This window comes from Patagioenas fasciata, chromosome 4 (genome assembly GCF_037038585.1).
Source record: "Patagioenas fasciata isolate bPatFas1 chromosome 4, bPatFas1.hap1, whole genome shotgun sequence".
NCBI classification, from domain to species: Eukaryota; Metazoa; Chordata; class Aves; order Columbiformes; family Columbidae; genus Patagioenas; species Patagioenas fasciata.
In genome coordinates, this window is record NC_092523.1 from 60,585,321 (window position 1) to 60,608,984 (window position 23,664).

Here is a 23,664-nt window from a genome sequence, read left to right on the forward strand (position 1 = left end):
CCTCAGTCTGCCCCGCGCCAGCTGCAGACGGCACCGGGTTGAGGGGCGGCTGCTCCCGTGGCTCGGCTCCGGATGTCCCGGCAACTGCTGCAGCTGCGGCCGTGTCCGGGCATAAGGGGCGCTAGCTGACGGGGGAGTGCTCGCTCGGCGTCTGCAGCGGCCGCTGGCTCCCGGTGGGGGCCGGGTACGTACTGCGGGTTTGTCCCTCTGTGCGTGCCGGTGTGCATGCATGGACCCCCCCGGCTGGGAGCGGGGAGCATGTGGTTGAGTGCATCTAGTGATTAAGCGCAGTTCATGTGTTTCGTGCGTAGGTGTTGCTGATTTATTCCCCAATATTTAAGGGGTTTTATGTCTGGGGGACACGGTCATAATACAACGTTGTAAAACTAGTTAATTAGGGGTAATGGGATCAAGCTGGAACACAAGAGGTTCCAGTTAAATTTGAGAAAGAACTTCTCAGTGAGGGAGACAGAGCACTGGAACAGGCTGCCCAGGGACGTTGTGGAGTCTCCTTCCTTGGAGACATTCAAAACCCGCCTGGACATGTTCCTGTGCGACCTCTCCTAGGCGTTCCTGCTCCAGCAGGGGGATTGAACTGGATGATTTTTTGAGGTCCCTTCCAATCCCAAACATACTGTGATACTGTGAATTATGCTTAAAAGCGTAATTGAAAGTTCTGCAAAGAAACTGTTGGGGAAGAGCTACCAAGGAGGCCTGAGTGAAAGCAGCTTGATTTGTCAAACTGCTTTCATTCTCTGGTTACTGTATTTTCTAAAGAATGTTTTTATTTAATGCAAGCTCTCATAAAGAACTGCTTGCATCCTTTAAAGAACAACTTATATCCTTATGAGGTAACTTTGGAAGTCTGGGTTTCTACAAAAATTATTTTTAAATGTATTTATTTAGATAGGTTAGGTATATGTGTATAAAAATTGCTAATGTAGCTTCTTTTGTACAGTTGTTTTAATTACCTTATTTTTAGTTGAAGATATCTTTGTGACAATGAAAGACCTAAGTCATTTTTGCTGATAGCCTTAAAGCAATATACTGAAGGCAGAATAAAAAAAAAATGTATTTGAAATCACATTGAGAGAATAATCTGAGGGATCAAATGTACAGGTGAGGTAGTTGAAACAGCTGAATAAAAAATAAGAAGCATAGTAAGAGGCTAGTTTCTGGAAATATCTTGAGATCTTTAAATGCCTTGAACCAACCAGGATCCCTACAAAGAAAATGAGAGCAGGGAAAAGACCATGTGAGATAAAATGAGTCGTGCAAGTATGAAAGTCAGGGACACTAAGGTATGAAATCACTTTCTCTTAAGTAGAACAGGGAAGGCAGTCTTGTAAATCACAGATATTGCAAAAGTGCTGGAGTAGGCAGTGCTGCTTTTGTTCAGCTTTGATGGAAAAGTTGTAGTCAAATACTTGCTGAAATTGAATAAAATTATATGATAGGAATTCAATCAACACAATAATTTAAAAAAAAGTAAAACTAGCTAAACTTAGATCCCCTAAAAGATTCTACACAGGTGGGTTTGGAGGAGAATTTGTCAGTAAGTAGAAGACAAATAAAAGCAGCATGCAAACAGGAAATGCACTAATTTGGTTTGTTAGGAGCAGTCTGGATCAAAGGTTTTTTTTTTTTTTTTTTTTTTTTTCTGACAATAAACAATAGAGTTAATGAAAAAGGAATATAAGTGGTTTGTCTTGAGTTTTACAGGGTTTCTGCCATTGTCTGGGTTGACATTGCTAAAAACAAGCTAAATATAATTTTTGTGAGATCTTGTACAGCTGTTTGAGAAATTGCTTTTGAAGCTGATTTGTAAATAATTCACTTTTAAACAGGGGTTTCACAAAGTGTCCTGCTGGGGAGTTCTGTTTTGAATGTATTTTCATTGTTTTCTGTAATGGTGAATACAAAAACAGATATGTTGACAAGTTGGAAGGATTGCAAGCACTGTACAGCTCAGGGTCAGAATTCAAAATGATCTTGAGAAGATTAATAGTGGATTGGAAATCAGTGTAATTAAGCTCAGTTAACAAGAACTGAGGGAGGAAGAGAACACAGGAAAAATCAAATCCATAATTAGTGGAAAGGGTATTACTGAACAGCAAGCAGTATCCCCCCAAAAAAGCATTTGAGATCTCTAGTGCATAATAAACTAAATATTAATATGATGTCCTGTCAACTAGACAAGTGTTATTTTGGCATGTTAATAGTCACGATTAAGTATAAGGACAAGGAAAGTGATTATTCTGCTCTGCTGAAGAAGGGCAGAAGGGCCTTAGCTAAAATGGTACGGCTTTTTTTAAACCATAGCATGTAGATCTCTAGACTCTGCAAGAATATGAGGTTTACATTTAGGTTGAATTTCAGAGCAAAACGTTTAGCTTCTGCATTGACAAAACACTGAAGCTGGCTGACCACAAAGATTGTGAAATCTTTTTTGCCAGACAAGTAAATGGCTGCACAAACATCTGCTGAGGACAGTCTGCTCTCTCAGAATTTCATACAGGTGTGCACTTAAACAGCTCTCTGTCTTACTAATGCGGTGGAATGAGAAACTTTAATTGCAGAAAACTGCTTTGGAATCTGCAGAAGTTTCCTTGAGCCTGGATTATTATGGAGGTTTAGTAGGAAAAGGACCACAATGTATACTACTCTGTCTTCTATCCAGTGTGTTGTGGAATAAGTGTGTGCATTAGTGAAGGGTTTGCTTTCAGGCATGCATCTTATTAAAAAGTGGCTTCCACTGGAATACTGAGAATGATCTGTCTGCTTTGACTGTGAAACACAGACTGTTGAACCATGTAAATCCATTTTTTTTAATAAACTGTATATTTGTTAAAACATCTTTAAACTGTTACTTCACAGGGATGTTCTCAGAAAAGGAGCAAACTTCTCTGAGGAAGATGCTGAGGGATAAAGATTTCAAGGAAGGAGGGGGGCAAAAACTTAGCTGCCTTCTTGTCTTGATCAAAGGATGTGCATACCATATAATGGAAAATGGCAAAGTGTGACATCAGTCATGTCACTAAGACACTAATATATTAATATTGTTAATAAGGAAACAGCAACCTATTAATGATCTTTTGGAATAATTGAATTGGGAAATTGGAGATGTTTCCAGCCAATGCTTCTATAGATGCAGTGTGTCTTTCTATTTTTCAGCACATACCAAGGATGAAAAAGCTTCTATACCGATCACTTATTTTTACACAGCCTGAAAAAAATAAGCAAAAAAAAAAAAAAACTCATTCCATTATCTTATTGAGCTAAGAAAATGTATGTGTGTGGGAGTTGCCCATTATTTTGTGTTTATTTATTTGGTGACTTAAATAGATGCAAGTGTGGTTTTACTTTTAATGATAAATATTTGTTTTGTCCAAAATGAGGTACTTGTACTTCTGCTAGTGAAATGTCCAAAAGTGTTGCTTGAGTAGTCTGACCCGTTGCTGTGTTATTTTTCCCTAGTACTTTAATCAGCTTTTTAAAAATTATTAGAGAATAGGGAAGCTTCAGCAAAGCTATCCAGAATGTATTGTTACAAAGCTAATTAACAGAAGTTGTCATGAAAAACTGACATGATTATTTCAACATATTCATTTAAGTAGTAAGGATTTTCAGTCTTTCATGTCACTAATGCACAATTTGTGGCTAACTTATTTGCCAGCAGTGGTTTGGAGTTGAGAGCTGGATCTTGAGTAGCTTTGCCTGTTAGATAGAAGGAAACACCTAGTTTAAGACAGTAGGAAACTTGGATGGCTTTTCTTGCTGTATATTGCAAACCCCCAAAATGTATGTGTGCTTCAAGCTTTCATGAACCACTGCAATGCAAATCTTGGCAGTGTAAAGTTATTTAGGACCTCCCTGTGCGCAGTAAAGCTTTTAAATATCGCAACATGATTGTCTTAAAGGATTCGGCATACTTGAAAATCATAGTAATTTTTCTAAAAAAATGTCTTAAAGTTGAGTTTTTCCCAACTCAGTGTAACTCAACTGCTTTTAGTTGGTTTGTTGTCACAAAAGCAACAGAACAGTGCAGAGTTTGGACTAGTAGGTGATTTGAGCTTTAAAATTCATGAGTGCAGGAAAATAGTTTCCCCAATGCTTAATAAATGTAATTTGAATTTTGATGTAGGATGCAAGTTGAACTACGTGATCTTTGAAGGCCCATTGCAAGCCAAATAATTCTGTGCAAAATGTTTGTTTTTCAGATAGCTGTGAACTAACTGTTTTGTGATTTTTTTTTTTTTTAATTATTCCTTTCTCCCCTCCCCTCCCCCACCTGACTGTTTGAGATATAGATTAGAATATTGTATTTTATTGAAGTTTCTATCACTACATTTAAAGTTGTGCTAACTAGCAACCAGAGCAAGGGTGTCAAATTCATTTTCACCAGGGGTCACATCAGCCTCACGGTTGCCTTCAAAGGACCGAATGTAGTTTTAGGACTGTATAAATGTAGGAGTAGTTACATTTAGACAGTCCTAAATTTACGTTTGGCCCTTTGAAGGCAACTGTCAGGCTGATGTGGCCCCTGGTGAAAATGAGTTTGACAACCCCGAACTAGAGTAAGTTATTTATTTTCTATTGTAGTGTATAATCTGTGGAACAGATTAACAGGTTTATTGTGTAGCCAATTCAATAGAAAACAGTTATATTTTTAAAGAACCTATTGTAAATACCTGATAAAAGCTTTAAAACCAAGAATGCAATAGTTAAATACAGTAACTAGGGAAGAATTATATGCTAGTGTCTCGTTATAGGAATTGTTAAATGGATTGCCTGTTTAATTTTTAATAGTTTGGTTTTTTTAGCAGAACTCTTCTGGACAGGTGAGACTTTAAAACATTTTTTTGCGTGTAGTTTTTTTTTCTAATTGGACAGCATTAGGGGTATTATATCTGTGTATTATATGAATAATATGTGATATCTGTCAGATTAGTTGTGTAGTGTTCAACCCAATTTTCTGAGAAGACTGTGTTTGAACAAGACTTTCTATCTGTGGCCTGCTTTTATCAGTACTTAGATTTTACTACATATATAATTATTTCCTTATGTTTTTTTATGGTGTTCAGGATTGCAGTCTTGTATGCGAGAAAGTAGCAAAAAAAAAACTTGGCAGCCTGTCTCAATACCATGTTTACAGAATGAAAAAAAAAAACAAACACTTAGGTAGGGGCCAGTAGAAAATATTTGTTGTAGAAGCGATGTACACTACAGAATTCAAATTACCTGTGTCCAACAAAGAGTTTTTAGCTGCAGAGCTGTTCTTGCATAGAAAATCTTGTCTCTGCCTCATCACTTCTGTGGTGGGTAAGGCTGGGATCCTGTGGATATCAGTGTAGTTCAGTACTTCATTTGCTATCTAGGAGAGGTACTAGGAGACTTCTGGTAGCCAGGAGTGCAAACGACATCCTGGGGTGCATCAAACACACTATAACCAGCCAGTCAAAAGAAGTTATTATCCTGCTGTATTTGCTGTTGGCGCAACCTCTCTATGAACACTGTATGCAGTTCTAGGCACCGCAGTTTAAGAAGAATGTTAAGGTGCCTGACTGTGTCCAGAGGAGGGCTACAAAGCTGGTGCAAGGCATGTGCTATAAGGAGCTGCTAAGGACTTTGGGCTTGTCTAGTTTGCAGAAAATGAGTCTGAGGGTTGAGCTCATTGAGCTTGTTGAGTTCTACGGCTTCCTGAGGAGGGGAGGTGGAGAAGGAGGTGCTAATCTCCCTGGTATCCAGTGACAGGACATGTGGGAATGGATCAAAGCTGCAGTGGGGAGGTTCAGACTGGACATTAGGAAGCATTTCTTTACCAAGAGGGTGGTCAAACACTGGAACAGACTTCCTAGAGAGGTGGTTGATGCCCCAAGCCTGTCAGTGTTTAAGAGGCATTTGGACAATGTCCTTCATAACATGCTTTAACTTTTGGTGAACCCTGAATTAGTCAGTTAGGTGATTCTTGTAGGTCCCTTCCAACTGAAATATTTCTAGTCCAGTCTATTCTGTTCTATTCTACTTTTTCTGAGATCTAGCTGAGCATAATATGCTATCATCCATGTAAGCAAAGGATTAGAAGTCAGTTCTAATTTCCTGACTTTTGAGTTCTTTTTGTTTAATTTTAAACTTTAATGTAGTTCCTTGCATGGAGCTTACGTTTCTTTGGAATCCTTTGTTCTGACAAAAAAAAAAAATTCTTATAAGCTACTTTCTAGGAAGTAGTCAGGTCCTCTATACTATGTGAAAACTAACATGATTATGTTGTAGTATATATGGTAGTAGTCTAATTGTTGAGACTGTGTTTACTTAAGCAGTGTAAGTTACAGGTTAATGATTCCAGATTAAGTTGTGAAGTTAGGGAAATGTACCATGGATGGGTGTGGCAATAGCCAATCCATACCAGTTTAGGGACTGTGTGATTTGTGTAAACTCTCCTATTTTTAAGAAGAACTGTCTCTAGGAGTATAGGTTTGCTCTAACTTCTGAACTTGCAGATTAAGAAAACTCTTAAGTGTGTGTGTATGAAATGAAGTTGTATTGCTAGCCTTTAAATCAACCGAGTCTGTTTTAATTTCTTGAAACCAAACAAAACTGTAAAAAAACCTGAAACCCTAATTCTGTATGTGTGAATTAGAATGATAAAATGTGTCTTATGAATGTTCCAAATGGATATAGAATTTTTAAGGACACAAATTTTACATGTGGAACCTCTTATTTAAAGATTTTTTTTTTACTTCAATATATTTTATATATAAATAAAAGGTTCTACAGACATGCAAAAATGTATACATATGTGTATATGTATAAACAACGTATTCTATAGGCTATTCTATAAGTGTGATGCCAAAGATTTAAAGTTTCTATATGAGTGAACACAATCCTTTAATTTTCCCATCAAACTAAAAATGTGTCAACTAACTCGTTTGTTTTCTTTTACTAGAAATGACTACCCCAAACAAGACACCACCTGGTGCTGATCCAAAGCAGTTAGAGAGGACTGGTACTGTTAGAGAAATAGGCTCACAAGCAGTTTGGTCTCTTTCATCCTGTAAGCCAGGTAAAATCACAACAAATTATGTGTAAAGCTGGATGTACATTTTTCTTCTTAGAATACATAATATTATGTTTTGATAAGACAACAATACAGAATGTAGCAGTAAACCTGCTGTAGTGAAGTCTTACAAATAATTTTGACCTACTCTATATTTGATGCAATACACAAGTTATAACTATATCAGAAATCCTACAATGAAGACATATCTCTTATTTAAAACAAATCTTTTACTGATTTTTATACTAAACTGATTTTTTTTTTTTTTACTCGCACAGTGGTCAAACTAAACCATGGGAGCAGAAACACAGCTGGCACTGTGAAATTGGTTTTATGCTTTGACATTTTGCCTAGGTATCTTGACTTTTTAACTTAGAAAAACTATGCAGCTTGACAGCCTAAATGTTTCGTCCAAACTTTGGACTCTGCCGTTGTAGTGTAGTTCCCTAAAGTCTTGCAAGTAAACTATCATAGAAGGTCCTGAGCTGCAGTTAATGGTAGCTTATAACTGCTCAAAATATCTGAAAATCTGTATTCTTTTTTATTTGAGGTGGTTGAACTGCTTATTTTGGAAACATCTGTTGGGAATTGATGTGGTATCTCTTCCTGCAGCCTAGAGTCAATGATCCCTTTATTTCACAATATTGTGCTCAGGCTGAACATCTTTGGTCTGGTATCCTGGTATCTTACTGTGAGAAAAATACCATATAGTTTAGTCACTCCAAACAGAGTGAAGGTAATTTTTCATTCCAGATTAAATTTCAGCTGTTGAAATAAAGCTGCAGCTAGTGTAGGCAATCAATAAAAGGATTAGTAAAAGGACAGATAATGAGGGAATGGAAAAATAAAGATTTGGAGTTGTTTCTTCAAATGTGACAGCATTTGCTTTCAGGAATATTGGTTTTGGCATCTGTTGCTTGTTCTAGCTATTAGTTTGAAAAAGTAATAATATTTCAGTAAACTACTTGAAAATAAAATTATAGAATCATAGAATGATTTGGTTTGGAAGGCTCTTTAAAGATGATCTAGTTCCAAGCCCCCTGCCATGGGCAGGGACACCTTCCACTAGACCAGGTTGCTCAAAGCCTTGTCCAACCTGGTCTTGAACACTCTCAGTGATGGGGCATCCACAACTTCTCTGGGCAACCTGTACCCGAATGGTCTCTGCTAATGATTTTCCTTCAGTTTAGCAGTTTAATTACAGAATAGGTAGAAAAGCTTAACCATTAAGCACTGTTCTTGGAATTAGTATGAATTACTACTTGATCATTTGGAATTCCAGGACATACTGAATTGTTTCAAACCTCATAGATTTCAGTAGGAGAGAAGAATGTAAAGACACCCTAGTACTGAGCTTTGATTGACAGATGCCCTGTTTTTGTCACAAAAACGTGGGCACAACTGGAATATCTAGATTTATTTACTTATATGCTATAATTTAGGATACATACTTGAGTTCGTAACAGCTGCAGAAAAATTATGTCTGTGTCTACATTACAGAAATGGGATACTCAAGACTTATCAGCTTTTTTTTTCTTAGGATTTGGAGTGGATCAGTTACGAGATGATAATCTAGAAACTTACTGGCAATCAGATGGATCACAGCCTCATTTGGTGAACATCCAATTTAGGTATTAAAAAATACTCTGTATGTGTTAGGGTGTGTTGTATAATTTATTTATTATTGTTCACCAAGATAGGAATTTTGGAAGTGCAAGGACTCCTTTGTTAATCCTATTACCCAGCTGATAAGAAGCCAGTTAGATAGCATTTATAAAAATGAGATTTTCAAATATTATGGCTACTAAATGCCCAAATAAACAACAAAAAGGAATGTTTAATGGTATGTAATTTGTAACAATTTCCCATTTACTTACCTGAAGTAAAATTTTTGTCCTTTCTGTCTTTGAGCGTAATTTGAAGGGTAGATGATAGTTAAGTCATACAGGACTTCTTTAAAAACTGATTGTTTGAGAGACCTTTTCCTATTGTGTTCTGTTGTGAGAGACCTTTTCCTATTGTGTTCTGTTGTGAGAGACCTTTTCCTATTGTGTTCTGTTGTGAGAGACCTTTTCCTATTGTGTTCTGTTGTGAGAGACCTTTTCCTATTGTGTTCTGTTGTGAGAGACAAGACTAGCTCTAGAATACTTTCAGTGCTTTTCCTTTTCAGACTTTTCAGATAAAAAAAAGGTGACAAGCACCTAACCTTATTTGCCTTCTGGACAACTCTTTGGTACAGTGATAGAGCCCATATTTGATAAGCTAAACATATGCTTCATTGCATAACAAGTGCTTATTTGGCATCTTGGCCTTTTGTTGTATTTCTTGGTATACTGACACTTCTGAAGGGAGACAAAGGAGAAAAGTGAAAACCAACTTTGTGCATAACTTCATGTGAAAAAACACCAGTTGCTTTAACAACAGGGTTCTTATCAGTAGACACACTTTTATTTAGTTTAAAAACATTTCAGTCTTATTACAAATGAACAACAAATTCATCCTGAATTTTTTATTTATGATGCTTACATAGCTCTCTTTGATTCTTGCAGAAGAAAAACAACAGTGAAGACGTTATGTATTTATGCAGACTACAAATCTGATGAAAGTTACACTCCAAGCAAAATCTCTGTAAGAGTAGGAAATAATTTTCATAATCTCCAGGAAATCCGGGTAGGTCAATGATGCTTTGCTTTCTGTCTCAAAACTGTCCTCTCTCATTAGGGCATCTGATGTAATAAAATTATTTTTGAAGGTAAAATATGGCAGCATGCTTGCAGGGGGAAAATGACTGGGCTTATTTTGGTGTTTACTCTTAGTTTTATCTTGTAAATTCACTAGGCTGTTTTCTGTTTGTATTAGGCTCCCTTACCAACATGGTTATAACAAACTTGATATATGTAGATCCTGTAATGGAAAAAAGACAGGTGTTTTCTGGAACAGAACTTTTTAGGATTGATTAAACTTTGATCTCACTTAAAACATCTGAAAACCAAATGCATTGCGTACATCAAAAGGAAGACTTAGCTTTTAAATACTTGCATATTTAGACTTTAAAAAACACAAAGTTATTGTGAATGGGTTGCTCAGTTATCGAGTCTTACTAGGAATCAGATTTTAAAACTGCAGGCTTTAGTTATGGCTGTGTATGGTGCATCAGTATCTTTGGACTCTGGATTTTTAGTTTCAGGAAGCTGCATGTGCTCTTATGAACTAGTAGTGTTTGATCCAAAACTCTCTTTGAGACTGGCAAAACAGAAATTGGGACACAAGGCCTAATCATCAGTTATGCAAAGGTTTCTTTGTGTTGTACTGGTGAGAGAATCTTCATGTTAAGTGATAGTCTGTTACATACTTGCTAACAGGTGACTCTAGCCACTACTGATGTTGAGAGCTAGGGGAAGTGCAACACTAACTTTTCCAAAAATCATATATAAAGCAAGCAAGATGACAATTTAAATTAGACTTCTAATGTAAATTACAATCAGATGTGTTAATAAATTATGCCTTACTTTTGAGTATAGTTTCTGATCTTTTGCAATTATTTTTTTTTTTTTATTCTGGACAGTCACTGAGATACGGAAATTTTGAAAAGGAGGCAGTGTTTTTGTTGTTAACCATATGATGCAAAATTAGATTTATTTTTCTGTAAAGATGACGTTTGATGCATTTGTCCTTCAAATAGGGCATATAGTTTTAGTGTTTTGTTAATGTTTTTATTTACAAAAGTGTAGTAGTCAAAAGCAGTATTTTTTATGGTGATACTTCTACCTGGAAGAAAGGGTTTTTGTTGGAACAAGTGAGATCAGATTTGAGTTGCTTTAACTGTTTAGTTTTGCTAGCCTTTTGGTAAGTAGGTAAAGCAGATTTAAAATAATCTGTGATCTGGATAGAGCTCCACCTTACAAACTAATTGGGTTACTCATGAGTGGGTATCTTTGCTAATTTTGAGTTACCATAGCCTAATGTTTCAGATTCCTCTTTTCTGGAGCTCAGAAGCTAATGGCTTATATATTGGGAAGATTTAACTTTCCTCCCTTACATGGCAGGAATTACAATAACAGAAGGATCCGAATGATGAGAAAAGGGAGGTGCTAAATACTGGTCTTAATTTTTACTTTTGGGATTTTTATTACTTTCACTTTGTTTTTCAGTGTTTGAAGTCCCAACAAGAACAACTTTAAGTAGAAGGCTGTAGATGCAGTGGGGATAGCAAGTGTAGTAAACATGTGCTTTGTATCTGTCTATATCCTTACAATGATTTGTCATGTTCTCGCAAGTTTTGAACTACGCTTTTATACTAAATCTTAAATGGAACAGTCTTGCACTTAAAATATTATTTCAAAAAGAAATGAGTAATCATGTTACTTTGACTTTCAACAGCTGCTAATTCTCCCTTTTAATCTTAATTGCATCACAGCAATTAAGGAGTTGCACACTGTAACACAGGAAGCAGCTGGATATTTTGTTAGGCTTCAGGTCTGTTTTCCGAGTGTCCACTAGATGTCACGGTTGTCCTTAATTATCAGTTTGATTTTTGTGCTTGTGGTCTGCTCTTGCAGTAAGTACGTGGTTAGCCTTTTATAATCATGTTTAGTACAGCATTGTATGTACAACCACAATAACTTAAGTTTCTTCTACAGTGGTAGACTTCAACTTTCGAGGTTATATGTGTTGCTGAAGATCTACAGAAACAATAAAATGTGAAATAAGTATGTCTTCTGCAATATTTATTTAGCTTTTTTTCTTGCTGAACACAGGATTCTGTATGTAATGTACTTAGTTTAAAAAAGATGTCTAAATTAAACAAGTTGCTAGTATCTTTTATCATATATTAATATGACTGTAATATGTTGCATGAGAGCAATAATCCTTATGCATAACACATACTCATATGCCGTAACTTCAAAACTGAGAAAAAAATATGGTCAAGCTGCTTACTAATGAGATACAATACTTTAATGCTGTAAAATACAAGTGACTTTGTTGTCACTGTAATGTTCAATAGTGCTATACATTTTCATATTTCTTAAATTGCTTGATACTCAGAATGCGTTTAGTAAATTTTTATGCAGTGCTGAAACTTTCTCATTTCTTCAGCTTTTGACACATAGGCAGAGAACTGTTATGAGCTCTTTAGAGGAATCTGCTTAATTATACAATGATTCCATTGGCTTCAGGACTGATTAACTGGGTGGAAAATCCAGCTAAATCATTTTATATTTTTCCATGGATGCTTGCCCAGCTCATAGTGTTTAATGAAAGTCCTATGATGCATCCGTATGTTTTCTCCTTAATGGTGAAATTTTCAAAACAATGCAATGTGCTGTTAGGGTAGGTTTTATCACTAATACGAGATTAGCCTTAGTTTATTGTCTGTTATGAAGGCATGTCCTTTTTGGAACCAAAAGTGAAATTATTTTCTGAAAAAAGCTTTTCCCCCTCTGAGAAACAAGTCATTTTTACCCCATCTGTGTGTGAGAACAGCCATCATAATCTGGCAGTATTATTCCCTTGCTCAGCTGGAGGAACAACAGTTGAGATGTGTGCAGTAAGCCTTCTCCTCTGATTTAAGTGTCTTTTTATCACAGCTGTCAAGCTTGGAGAGCAAATATTTTCTAATTTCCAAACTTAAGAGTTCTCCCATGTAATGGTGCAAACAGTCTGAATGGACAAGATGAGTCTACAGAGGCATTTTTGGAACAGCATCCAGACTTCAGTATGTGATTTGTTATACTTTCTCAAGATATGAAAATAACCCAGGATGTGAGTGAAATGTTGGCTGCAAGAGATTTCTGGTCTCTTCGAATAATGCTTACCTGCTTGTTGCCTTTCTACTTCTTCAAGGCATTTAGGTTGTCAGCAGTTCATTTTGCCATAAAAAACTGAATTGTTATGATGCTAAGTGCAGGTGGGATTTCAGGTTATATGAATCTAGTCGTTTCAATGGCTTCTGCTGTCAGCCTATAATGTGGGGACTTCACACAGCAAAGCAAGATACCTGTGAACTCTCTTATTAGCTACTTCTGCATCTTTTGATATAAGAGACACTCTGGGAAGGTATGGGTCAGACTTTCTGAAAGTAGTTACTTCTCACATTAGTTCATGTCTGACAAGCCACTGGTGTTGAATCTCAAAATTAAACTTGCTTTAAGAGGCAGACCCCCTTCTAGAAAGAGGCAGTCTCTTCTGTTCTACTATGCCCTGTAGAAGACCCAGCCACAGAATGTCTTGACTGTAAATAGGTAAGATGCAACTAGGCAGGTATTATTTGCTTCCTGTTCCAATAGGAGTTAGTTCTTCCAGCACACTTTTTAGACTTTCCTATCATTTTTGATTTGTAGTAGGACATGTTTTTCATTTACTTGTTTGTGTAGTTCAGGGAAACTAGCAGACTTTGTGACAGAACCAAACCATGTCTGGTGTGTGGCATTGCTATGTGTATGTTGTCTGTCAAATTACTTAAGGATAGTAATAATCCACCAGGCAGGTAAGATCTGTTAACATTGAGGCCTAAAAGGGAATGATCAGAAATACCCCAATGGAGGTGGGGGACAGGAAGCTGTTGCCTATGAATGTGTGTACTTTATGCAGCAGGGCAAATCTGCAAACAGTGTTGTGGCTTTGCATAACCTAGGTAAGCAAGATAGTTTCTTTTGGAAGCCATTCTGTCTGAAGCAGTGCTGCTGGGACAGTAACTCCCTTGCTTAACAGCCTTATAGGTATATGACTTATTGCTAGGTGGTGCTAAATAGACCTAATGTGGGGAAAAGACTGTTGCTGGAGGTCCTGTGTAGCAGACTTTGCATCAGAGAATGGTACCAAGTATTGTTTTGGTAGAGGCCTGCTCTAACTCAGTTGCTCTGTATTCTCCTCCTGGAACAAAAGCCTGTTTGACAGGACTCAGTTCTGAAGATGACTTTGAAGACAGGTCTTCAACAGTGCGAATCCTTTGTTTCAGCTTTTTGTTTTCTCTTGTTGACTTGCTGGTTATTTTGGTTTTGGTTTGTTTTCTAGCCCTTTTAGTCTTGCTTTGGTGTTTTGCAACCAGGTGCTCCAGAGGTGCAGCAGGCCCAGCAGTGTCTCTGGTGGCAGAGTGTTGTGACCGAGCACCACGGACAGGGCCACTTCTTCCCTGCTTTAAGACCTTCTGCACTAGAGCAGGGAATTATCAACCAGAGGAATGACCAAACTGGGGATCTTTTCCTAGAGGTACTTAAGGGAGTCTGACCTTATTGTAATCTCTTTACTCCTACAGTGTAAAGTGGTTGTAGTGCAGAGGCTGGACTTTTCTAGACATTTTCTGAAACTCACTAGCTACTAATCTCAACCTGTTTTCTGTATGTGGAGTAAACTTAAATACCAAGGAACAAGGAGATCCTAACTTGTCGTAGGACTGTTGCAAACTAATGAATCAAGAAAGTATACTACTGCTGAGTCTCTGATCAAACATCTCTAAGGTGCATTTTAAACTGCTCTCATCTGAATATGGAGTACTGAGTTATTGCTTTATTTAGATTCCTGGCAAGGCTTCAAGTACACTGGTTAGAAACCCTTCGTCTGTGTTCTTTCTCCCCTATAAGATGTATTTCTGACCCCACATTTTTTCTTGAGTTCAGAATGTCAAATAAAAATATTCAGTCTGCTTTCTGCAAACTATACTTGATGCTAAGAAAAGGCTGAGTAAGCTTTAGTTTTATAGAATTTTGAACTGTAGTCTGTATTACCTGTTTCTAGGATGCTCTGCAGATGAGGTCAGCACATCAGCTTGTGCATTTTAATTGTTACCGTGCTGTTTTGCTAGTTAGATATGGACTTAGTTCATCAGGATGCAGACAGTATCTTTTCCTTACATCTGAAATTTACCAGTATTGGAAATCTGCAAAGCAGGGGAGGAACATGATCCCCTGGTATTTTTGAGTTATTAAACCTTGTGCTTGATGTCAAGGGTAGGAGTCAAGTTTAGGAGGCAAGGTTATTTTCGTTTGATGCAGCTGGTACTCCTTATTTCCACTTTCCAACAGAAAGGATATTTTGCAAGTCATCAACTGGGGTGTTCACATGAAGTCTTCTATGCAAAAAAAAAAGGCTAATTTAATGGCATAACATCACTGTTCTCTGGAAATTTCATCATCCATGTAGATGATATGGCCTACTCATTCCTTTGCTTATGAAGATAAACTAATATATGCTTCAAACTGTGGAAAATTTGAAGAGGATTACAGCTTTCTTGCTTTTTATACCCTAGTAGTGTAGTACATTGGAACAGAGCTTACTATGGGATCATTAGAAATGCAGTTACTGAAATAGTCTTTTGACTACTTGTGACTCCAGCTTTCTCTGGGGTGCAGCTGAGGGAGTTTCGGTTGGGACATTTAGTTCGGCCTTTTGCCATTTTGCAGAGGCCTCTGGGCTTTTCTGCCTTTTTTCTTTTTTTCTCTCTTTTGGATGGGGTGTTCAGGACTGGTGTATTGTTTCCTGGGACTGGCTGCTCGGTGTGGATGGAATTAGTTTGGAATTGCCTTGAGTATATTTTTTTCCTATCACATATGTATTTACTAGTAGTGTATCAGTATTTTGTTATTTTATTAAACTGTATTTATCTCAATCCAAGTTTCTCTCTTCCTGTTTTATTCTTTCCCCTATTGGGCGGGGTGGGGGAAGGGATGAGTGAGCAGCTATCGTGGTTGTATTGCTAGCTCGGGTTAAACAACGACTCTTCGGAAGCAGAGGAAAAACCATGTGAAAGAAAGTGGCAACAGTTCCATGAAAGGCAGAAACTTGATGAAGTATAAAGTTTTCCTCAAGGGAACTCAACTATAGAGAGGCTAAGAACTGAAGCACAACATTTTACGTATGTGAAAGCCTCTCCTGGGATTATAAGCTTTTTCATGATTGTTCAATCAAAGCTCCACCATGGAAAAGGGATTAGAAAATGTGTATGATTTCTCATGTAAAAGTGAAAGAGCTTTTCTTTCCACTGCCAATGAGAAATGGCAAGGTCACTTACTAGTCCATATGACGTTAATCATTTACATTATGCTGTGTAATACTTCTTTGTAGCAAGTGTTTGATTACATGTTTTCATCTCTCTTTTTGTGCGTGAAGTTCTAGTAGGAGTTTTTTGAAGGGATTTCTTAAAAAGCATAAGTTTTAGATACTTCTATAAAAATATTTCTGGTATGGATGGCTTAAAACTGCAGATTTTTTAAAAAAAAGTGTGTTATCAATGCAAGGAAGCTAATCTCTAATACGATGGGGGAGTTTTTTCTAGGCTTTGATGCAAGCCTCAACCACTGTATTCTAATTACAGTGCTATAAACAAATTCCAGTCTATTTTCTGTTGGACAGGAGCAGGTTGCAGATAGTGTTCTGTCTGCCGGAAGGACAGAGCCAAATACCCGAACCTTTATATATTAGTATTTTTTCTGAAGTAGGGATACAATTATGGCCTTATAGCATGTATAGAATTGTATAAGGAAACCAACTGCAAATTTAGGTGAGCATATTCTCCAATGTTCTTTTGAAGTATGTAGGATGGTAATACTGTTGTAGAATTACAATAGTACTAGTCATCTTGTAGAAATGTTAAGTGATTATTTTGTAGTCCGTGCAGATTATCTATGCTATTAAAGCAATATCCCAAGTCAAAGGCCACAACAGGTTGTGTTCAGTTTATGCCTGACTGATTGAACCTTGTAATTGTGACATTCACTGGTACTAGATTGTTAATGCTTGACAGTTCTGTTCAAATGAATTAGTTCTGTCTAGAACTGCTGCCTGGTTTGCAATGGTAAAATTGGCTTCTACCTAAAAAAACCCAAAACAAAACAAACAAACCAAAACACACACACAAAAATCCAAAAACGAACGAACAAACAAACCACAACAAACAAAACAAATTCACAAAAAAAAAAAAAAAACAAACCCTGAGGTAAAGCACCATACACATGTTTGTATAATCCTTCCAGTCCTCAAAATCTATTGTTACCATTTGTTCATCAGTTTGTTATACTGACTCAACTGTTCTTGGTAACGTCTTTCAGAGAAGCTATTTGTTTTCAGTGGTGCTTTGATAATGTTTAAATAGCTGTTGGAGATTTAATATACTTTGCATACTTCTGTGTTGTTCACGAAGTTTGTTGCTTTATAGAATCCATATTTCCTTATTGATGATCTCTGTGATTGTCTCCTGTACTAGAGACTTCCCAGATGGTTTTGGAAGGCTTTTTCATTTTTGTATTCTACCAGGTTGTATATTATACAGCCATGAAAGATTCCTTGTTTTCTGTGATAGTTTCTTTGCTTCTTTATATCCCTGAAGGATTTATTCAGGGAATACTTGAATAATGAAGAGCAATCTACTAATAGAATAGTAACCATTCCTAATTAGTACAAATGAAGAAACTATTCTTTGCAAGAAAATTCTGTATGAAGGGTGAAGGCAATACATGCTATGTGGTATTAAAACTTGTGTGAGACTAGGGTCTGCCACTTTGAGTTTTGCCAGTGGTGTGGCTGTGCTGCTGACCTACAAAAATTCTAGCTAGAGCTGTGGAATAGTCCTCCTTTTTTTTTAACTCTGCCAACTTCTGCAGCTGATTTTCACCCCTCACCCCCCTACACCCATGTGCTTCTGGCTTTTGTGAAAGCTTTTTATGTAGCCTTTAACCCTCCATGCTACATATAGTGTCTCTTTGTTTCTTTTAAACCATGGCTTTTTTCTTTTTAATGCCTGGATAGAGCAGAGATGCTGATCTGTCTCTTTGATAGCATTACCAAATTTTTGGAGCTCCTATAGAGATCAATCAAATGTCTGTCTTTAGCTCCTAGGAATTGGTCCAAACATGTATATTTAGATACAATAGATCATATATATTTAAAATGGTAGCGCCCCCACCCTTCGCTCCATGAAATTCAAGCTGTAATCAAAGTTACATGCTATCAGGCTGAGGGAAGAAAAGCATGCTTTTCTTTTACATGCCCAAAATGTAGTGAAAATCCCTGTGGACAGTCGTGTTTACAAGGGCAACTGTCTGCATTCAATTGTGGGTTATAAAAGTGCTTGCTTGAATAAATACACTGAGCTATCAGATAGAACAACCAATAGTTCGTTGGACTAATTGACCTTGTCAGTAGAATAGAAACACTTGCAAATAAAATTCCCATTGCCAGCAAAGTTGCAACTGAAAACCCCTGAAGAAACTGTGTATATCCTCTAACTATCTTGGAATGCAATGATTCAAGGAGCAGACATGTGGGGTTGGGGGACGGAATGGGGGAATCATTAACTAAGAAAGTTTTCTATACCAGCATTTTATAATGATTTTTTTTTTTCGTAGCATGAGGTTATAAAATAGTTAAGTAGTTCACTTTCCATCTTCAGAATTATGTTTCTGAACAGTCATTATTAGTTTTGCTATATCTCAGGTGCCTTTGTATTATTTGTTTTGCTAGTCTGCCTTTATTATAATGTATCCTTTTCAGAAAAGGCAAAGATATTTGGCTGGTAACCACAGCGTGTTGTAATGAGGGTGGAGTATGTTTGTCATTCTACAGCAATGGTTGACTTACATGAATGCCAGTGTCTATAACCACACATACTGTGGCAGTTTATCTTTTTGAATATATTCAACTGTGTAACAATGGAAAAGAATCACAGTAAAGAACAGAGTATCTGGTCTTCCAATCAAAAGCATGATGGAACTGTTTTTTTACTTTACTAGTGATGAGTCATGTGTCTTACTAAAAAAAAGGAAAATATTTCACTCCAGAAATAAGTCTTCACAAATGAATTAGTCATATATCAGACATTTCCTTTTAAAAAGTTGGAAATGTCACACAGGTGGAAGCAGTATTTAATAAAAAAAAAAAAAGCACCACTGAAAGACATAACAGGCTTCACTGTGCACTATAAAAAGATGATTTTATTGGTTAGAAAACAAAACAGGAAAAATGGCATTTGGAAAAAAAAAAGTCTGAAAAATAGTCTAGTTAGCTGCTAAATAAACTTCAGAGATGAAAGTTTAAAAAAAGCACCAAGATTTGTAAAAGGGAGGGAATAGTGTATTTCACCTTAAGTAAGGGACAATGTGTAATAAGGGATTTTGTGGTTTTACAGCTCGGTGCATGTGTTTGAAAGCTGTTCTCTCAGCAACGTGGGTGGCAGGTTATGCTACCATATAATGTATTGTAGTTGGCTCTCCACACTTGTCAGGGTTAGTGTTCAACCATTCGGAAAATTTTCCCATTGTTCTATCATGTGAACCAAGGCTAGTGTTGAATTCCCAATAACCTTGTGCAGGAAAAAGAGGTTTAATTAGAAAGTTTGAAATTTGATTACTTCTGTTATTGTCTTAATGTACTTCTCTCTAATTTAGGTGCTTATCTGCAAATGCAATCAATTTTTGCTCAGAAGATGAAAAACAAACTTAACACTGTACTTCAGTTGCTTCAACACTTTTGAAAAGAAAACTTGTATACTCAATTCCGTCTTTCTTCAGCATTAACACTCTATTTCCATCTTAAACATGTTTGCTTTAGATGGATCATAGCTTTTGGCAGCTACTGCATTTTTAGCAAATAATACTGTTTCTAGTAAGAGTTGCAAAAAAAAAAAAAAAACTTTGTGTGAGGTCCTTGTAAACTGAACCTTGGGAACGTTATGTTATTTCTGTATTTTCCCTCCTTTTGTGCTTCTTCTCTATTTGTGTCATGGTTATAAATTACATCGTTTGAACTAGAGAATTAAAAACATTTTACTTGTGATTCCCGTAATTTAAAAAAGGAACATTTGTTTTACGTGTGTTTTTTTTCCTTTTTACCTGTTATTTCGGAGGCTGGCACACAGAGAAATAAGCAATTATGGTATTGAAATTCCATTGTGCCAGCACCTCCAGGGCATAATCCAAAAAAACCCAGAAAAATCGCCTGCTGGGTTGTATGCAATATGCTTGTGTGAACATCAGTGTCTGCTGTTCACACATCATTTTTTACTGAAAGTTTCTGCTGGAATAAAGGTTCTGTGTTTGGAGAGTGCATTGGGATATTTGTTGGTCAATGGTTTTTCAAAGTTTGTAGGGATTTCTAATTACAGTTCACCAATGCAGACTCGCTAGATAATTTTGCAGGTAATTGTTAATGCTTCAGAAGTAGGAGAAGCAAGCAGATGTTTGGTTTTGGCAACATATAAATCCTATCAAAAAAGAGCTTGATGCTCTTCATTTCATTTAAGCGTTCTGCTTGAAGACTGAACATGGGAGTGAGGATGCAGGTGGGTGGGCGAAGAGGGAGATGAGGGCATGACTGAAGACACTAAAATATTTAGTTTCCCTATATCAATATTTTAACTCCTCTTTCTCCTCTCCTCCTTTTAATACAAATATATTGTCTAGCTGGAAGTGCACCCAGCATTACAGCTGATACTGGATTTCAGTGTTCAGGCTCATCTATTATAGAATGTCTTCATGGTGCTTGACCAGATCACCCTGACAGGGTGGATCAGAAAAACATGTAATACTGTTGACTTGCTAACTGTAGTATGTAGCAACATCTATTTTCTCCATAGTTCTTAATCTGTCTGCATTTGGGCATATTGTTGGAGACCCTGTTAGGCAAATTGTTTAATGTAGGCAGAGATTATTACAGTTTCTGGTCTTTTGCTAGATTCATGAAATTTAAGAGAAAAGGAAAATATTCTAAAAGAGGTTATAAGGTTCAAGCTAGGTGAAGTGTGAATAGTTTACCTTGATACTCAAGATAATTATCTGTTTATCTGACTATCTAAACACTGCTAAAGTACTTCTAATAGTATAATTGCCAGTGGCAAATGATGTCAGTGTATACTTGCCAGTATAGAAATTACGCTTTTGGTTATCTATCTAAAATAACATAGTCTGTCTTCAGTGGTGTGGTTTTTTTGGTTCCTGTCCCCCTCACCTGTGGTTAAGATCGTATGACCAGAGAACTATATACATATGTATCTTTTTCCTTCAGTGCAGTAACTGCAAAAGTGTATGTCTGTTTTACTGTTATTAATTTGTTAATGGGTTGGTTCTTAGGTATAGGTTATCTTAATTTCTTTTTTCAGATTAAAGCATAATGCTTTTCTATCCAAGTGTGTTCTATGTTAAACAGCAAATTATTTAGGAGATTTTATTCCTGTTTTTATAACTTCTTGTGCTACAATCCATGACAGAAATTATGTCAAAATTTGGCTAGGCACAGAATTAGATTTTTTTTTAATATATTTTTTTAAATCATTGGCAAGGGGAAGGCCTGCACTTTGAGTTTCCATACAGTGTTAATTGCTGTAGCAGCATCTTGCATCTTCTTTAGTTTTCTGTGCTTGTAAAGATTTGAAGGGAAGCTTCTGGTAACAATTTTAATTGTGTATGACCCCAAAGGGGAATTGCTGTGTGGATTGCCAGTTTTCTATCTTTTTTTTCTTGTACATTTGAAGAGGCTTCTGGTGATACTAGGCTTCAAGGTTTAAGTTAAAGAAAACTGAAAAACCTTTGCTTTCTTTGCTTGCCTGATGTATTGTTTATTGGTTTTTGGGGAGGTGTGAGGGGGGAATGATGAGTATTCTGGGAGGAATCCAGACACCTGACTTTACCATTTATTTAGCAGAGCAAGAAGGTAGGTACTGTTGAAGAAATTGTCTGGAATAAGGGACTTTTCTTTCATCTCTAGGGAGCAGCATGCTAGGGAAGAAGTCTTGCAGAAATGCTTCCTGATATCAGCAGACCTGTACTTGAAAGGGAAATTATGTTTTTTCTGTAGTAGAGGGCCCTGCATACTGCATAGAAATTGTTAAACAGATGGCTGTTTACCTATCTCCTTTTTTGCTCCCCACCTCCCAACCTTGTGTTCTATAACCAGGCTCTTTCCCATCCTTGAAGTTCGCCAGACCTGAGAAATCCAAAGCTATTGACTCTGTTTTGGGATCTTACATGTAAAATAATGTTGTGGGACTCCAATTCTAAACACCAACATCTTCCTTGAAAGATTTAAAAGAGTTCTTTTGTGTCAAAGATGACACTAAGATGTTGCTCACTAACTTCTGCTTTTCTCTTTCTGAAGTGAAGCAGTTGCTAACCAGTTGGAAATATCTTGCAGTGGCATTTGAGCCATTTTTTTTCTACAAACTGTGGATCAGGATTGGGAGGGTAAAGCCAGTGAATTACAAATGATCAGCTTTGATTTACCTGGTTATCTTCACAGACTTAATTGTGGGAAGTAATTCTTAGAAGGAGTGCTAGGTGATTTCGAACAGTGAAAAGTGCTAAGTGCAGAAAGGTCAAATTGAAGATTGATTCTGACCTCTCTGGGTGCTACTGCTAACACAGTATTTAAATCTTTCTAAGCTAGCAGTTGACATTTAATTTGGGCTAAGCGTAGGAAGATATGAACAGAATGGGAACTCCAGGATATCCAAGAACTAAGAAAGTCCTGTGCTGTCCTATCAACTTGTGCTGATAAACTGGCGTGCCACACCTTATTTTCTCTTATGCAACTTAGATAACAGCAGCTGTGAACATCCTGTCACTATCTTAACCATTCATCTTTAACAGTTCAGTGGTACAGTGGGGAAGTGGCCCCAGTGTAGAACAACTTAAGAGCCACTTGGTCAACAACTTACTATTTTCTGGCCTATGCGTGGCTTCCATGTGGCAAGTATCTTTATTTGTATCAGTACAACTTTAAACAGATTTCACTGGAGGTATTGCCTTGTGGCAAAGCTACCAAATGCTGCTGCTAAGTAAGTTTTCAAAACATCCCAAGCAAAACCCCAAAAGCACATCCAGAAAACGCACTGGGTGTGTCATGTTTTGTTAGGCCAGCAGCAAAAAAAACAAAAAACAAAAAACAAAACAAAAAAAAACACCACCCAACAAACCAATTTTCCATAAATTCACAAGGAGTGTTAGCATGGATAAACAGTAGTAAGAATATATTGTTCTGTATCTCTAAAAATTAAAAGACAGGCTTTTTCTTCAGGGAGAAGTAGATGGACAAATGTGTTTCATGTAGGTATCTGAGGGGGTTTTATCATTAAAATTATACTTGCATTTTCTTTTTCTTTTTTTTTTATTTCTGAAGCTTAACATTTTAGTGGAAAACAGATTATTCACAATATCATTAAGAAAGTAGTTTTATAACCTGAATTCTGACAAAAATATATGAAAAGGAATGCTGTTCACATGACCAGTTAAAGCAATCCTTGAGGTTCAGAAGAAAATGACACCTGGTAAATGATAGATACCTGAAACAGTTTTTGAGCAATGGATTGAGTTTTTTTCAGAGCTATCATCATGAGAGTCCTCCCTAGAGTTACGTCTTGCTACTTTGTTAAATTGTTATTTTGGTCAGGGATCACACATCTGGTAGGAGCTTTGAGAACACTGCTAAAGAGCATCTATATTGTATTCTTTGCCAAGTTTTATAGCGGGGCAGAATCAGTTGTAGTTTATCCTGTTCCTTATCTCAAGCAGAGCATGGAAATGTTTCTATATGTCTGAAGTATAATTCATTTATTTGAGCACTGTTCTCTGTCTTATTCTGTCATAAAATAACAAGGATCATGCATTTGAATTGGTGAAACCTTT

General features: G+C 36.8%; 1 protein-coding gene across 11 annotated transcripts in view; it reads left to right on the forward strand.

Annotated features, from left to right (window-relative positions):
* Positions 1 to 23,664, forward strand: part of ANAPC10 (anaphase promoting complex subunit 10) — a 337,004-nt gene that overhangs the window by 550 nt on the left and 312,790 nt on the right. For 9 of the 11 annotated variants that reach the window (XR_011738867.1, XR_011738868.1, XR_011738869.1 and 6 more), the window contains exons 2-4: positions 6,947 to 7,063; positions 8,598 to 8,688; positions 9,607 to 9,727. Coding sequence is in view for 4 of the 11 variants with exons in the window: in XM_071808029.1 (XP_071664130.1) it covers positions 6,949 to 7,063; positions 8,598 to 8,688; positions 9,607 to 9,727 (327 nt within the window). In the remaining 7 variants the exon portion in view is untranslated. The other 2 variants (XM_065836587.2, XM_071808030.1) reach the window with 2 other exon arrangements.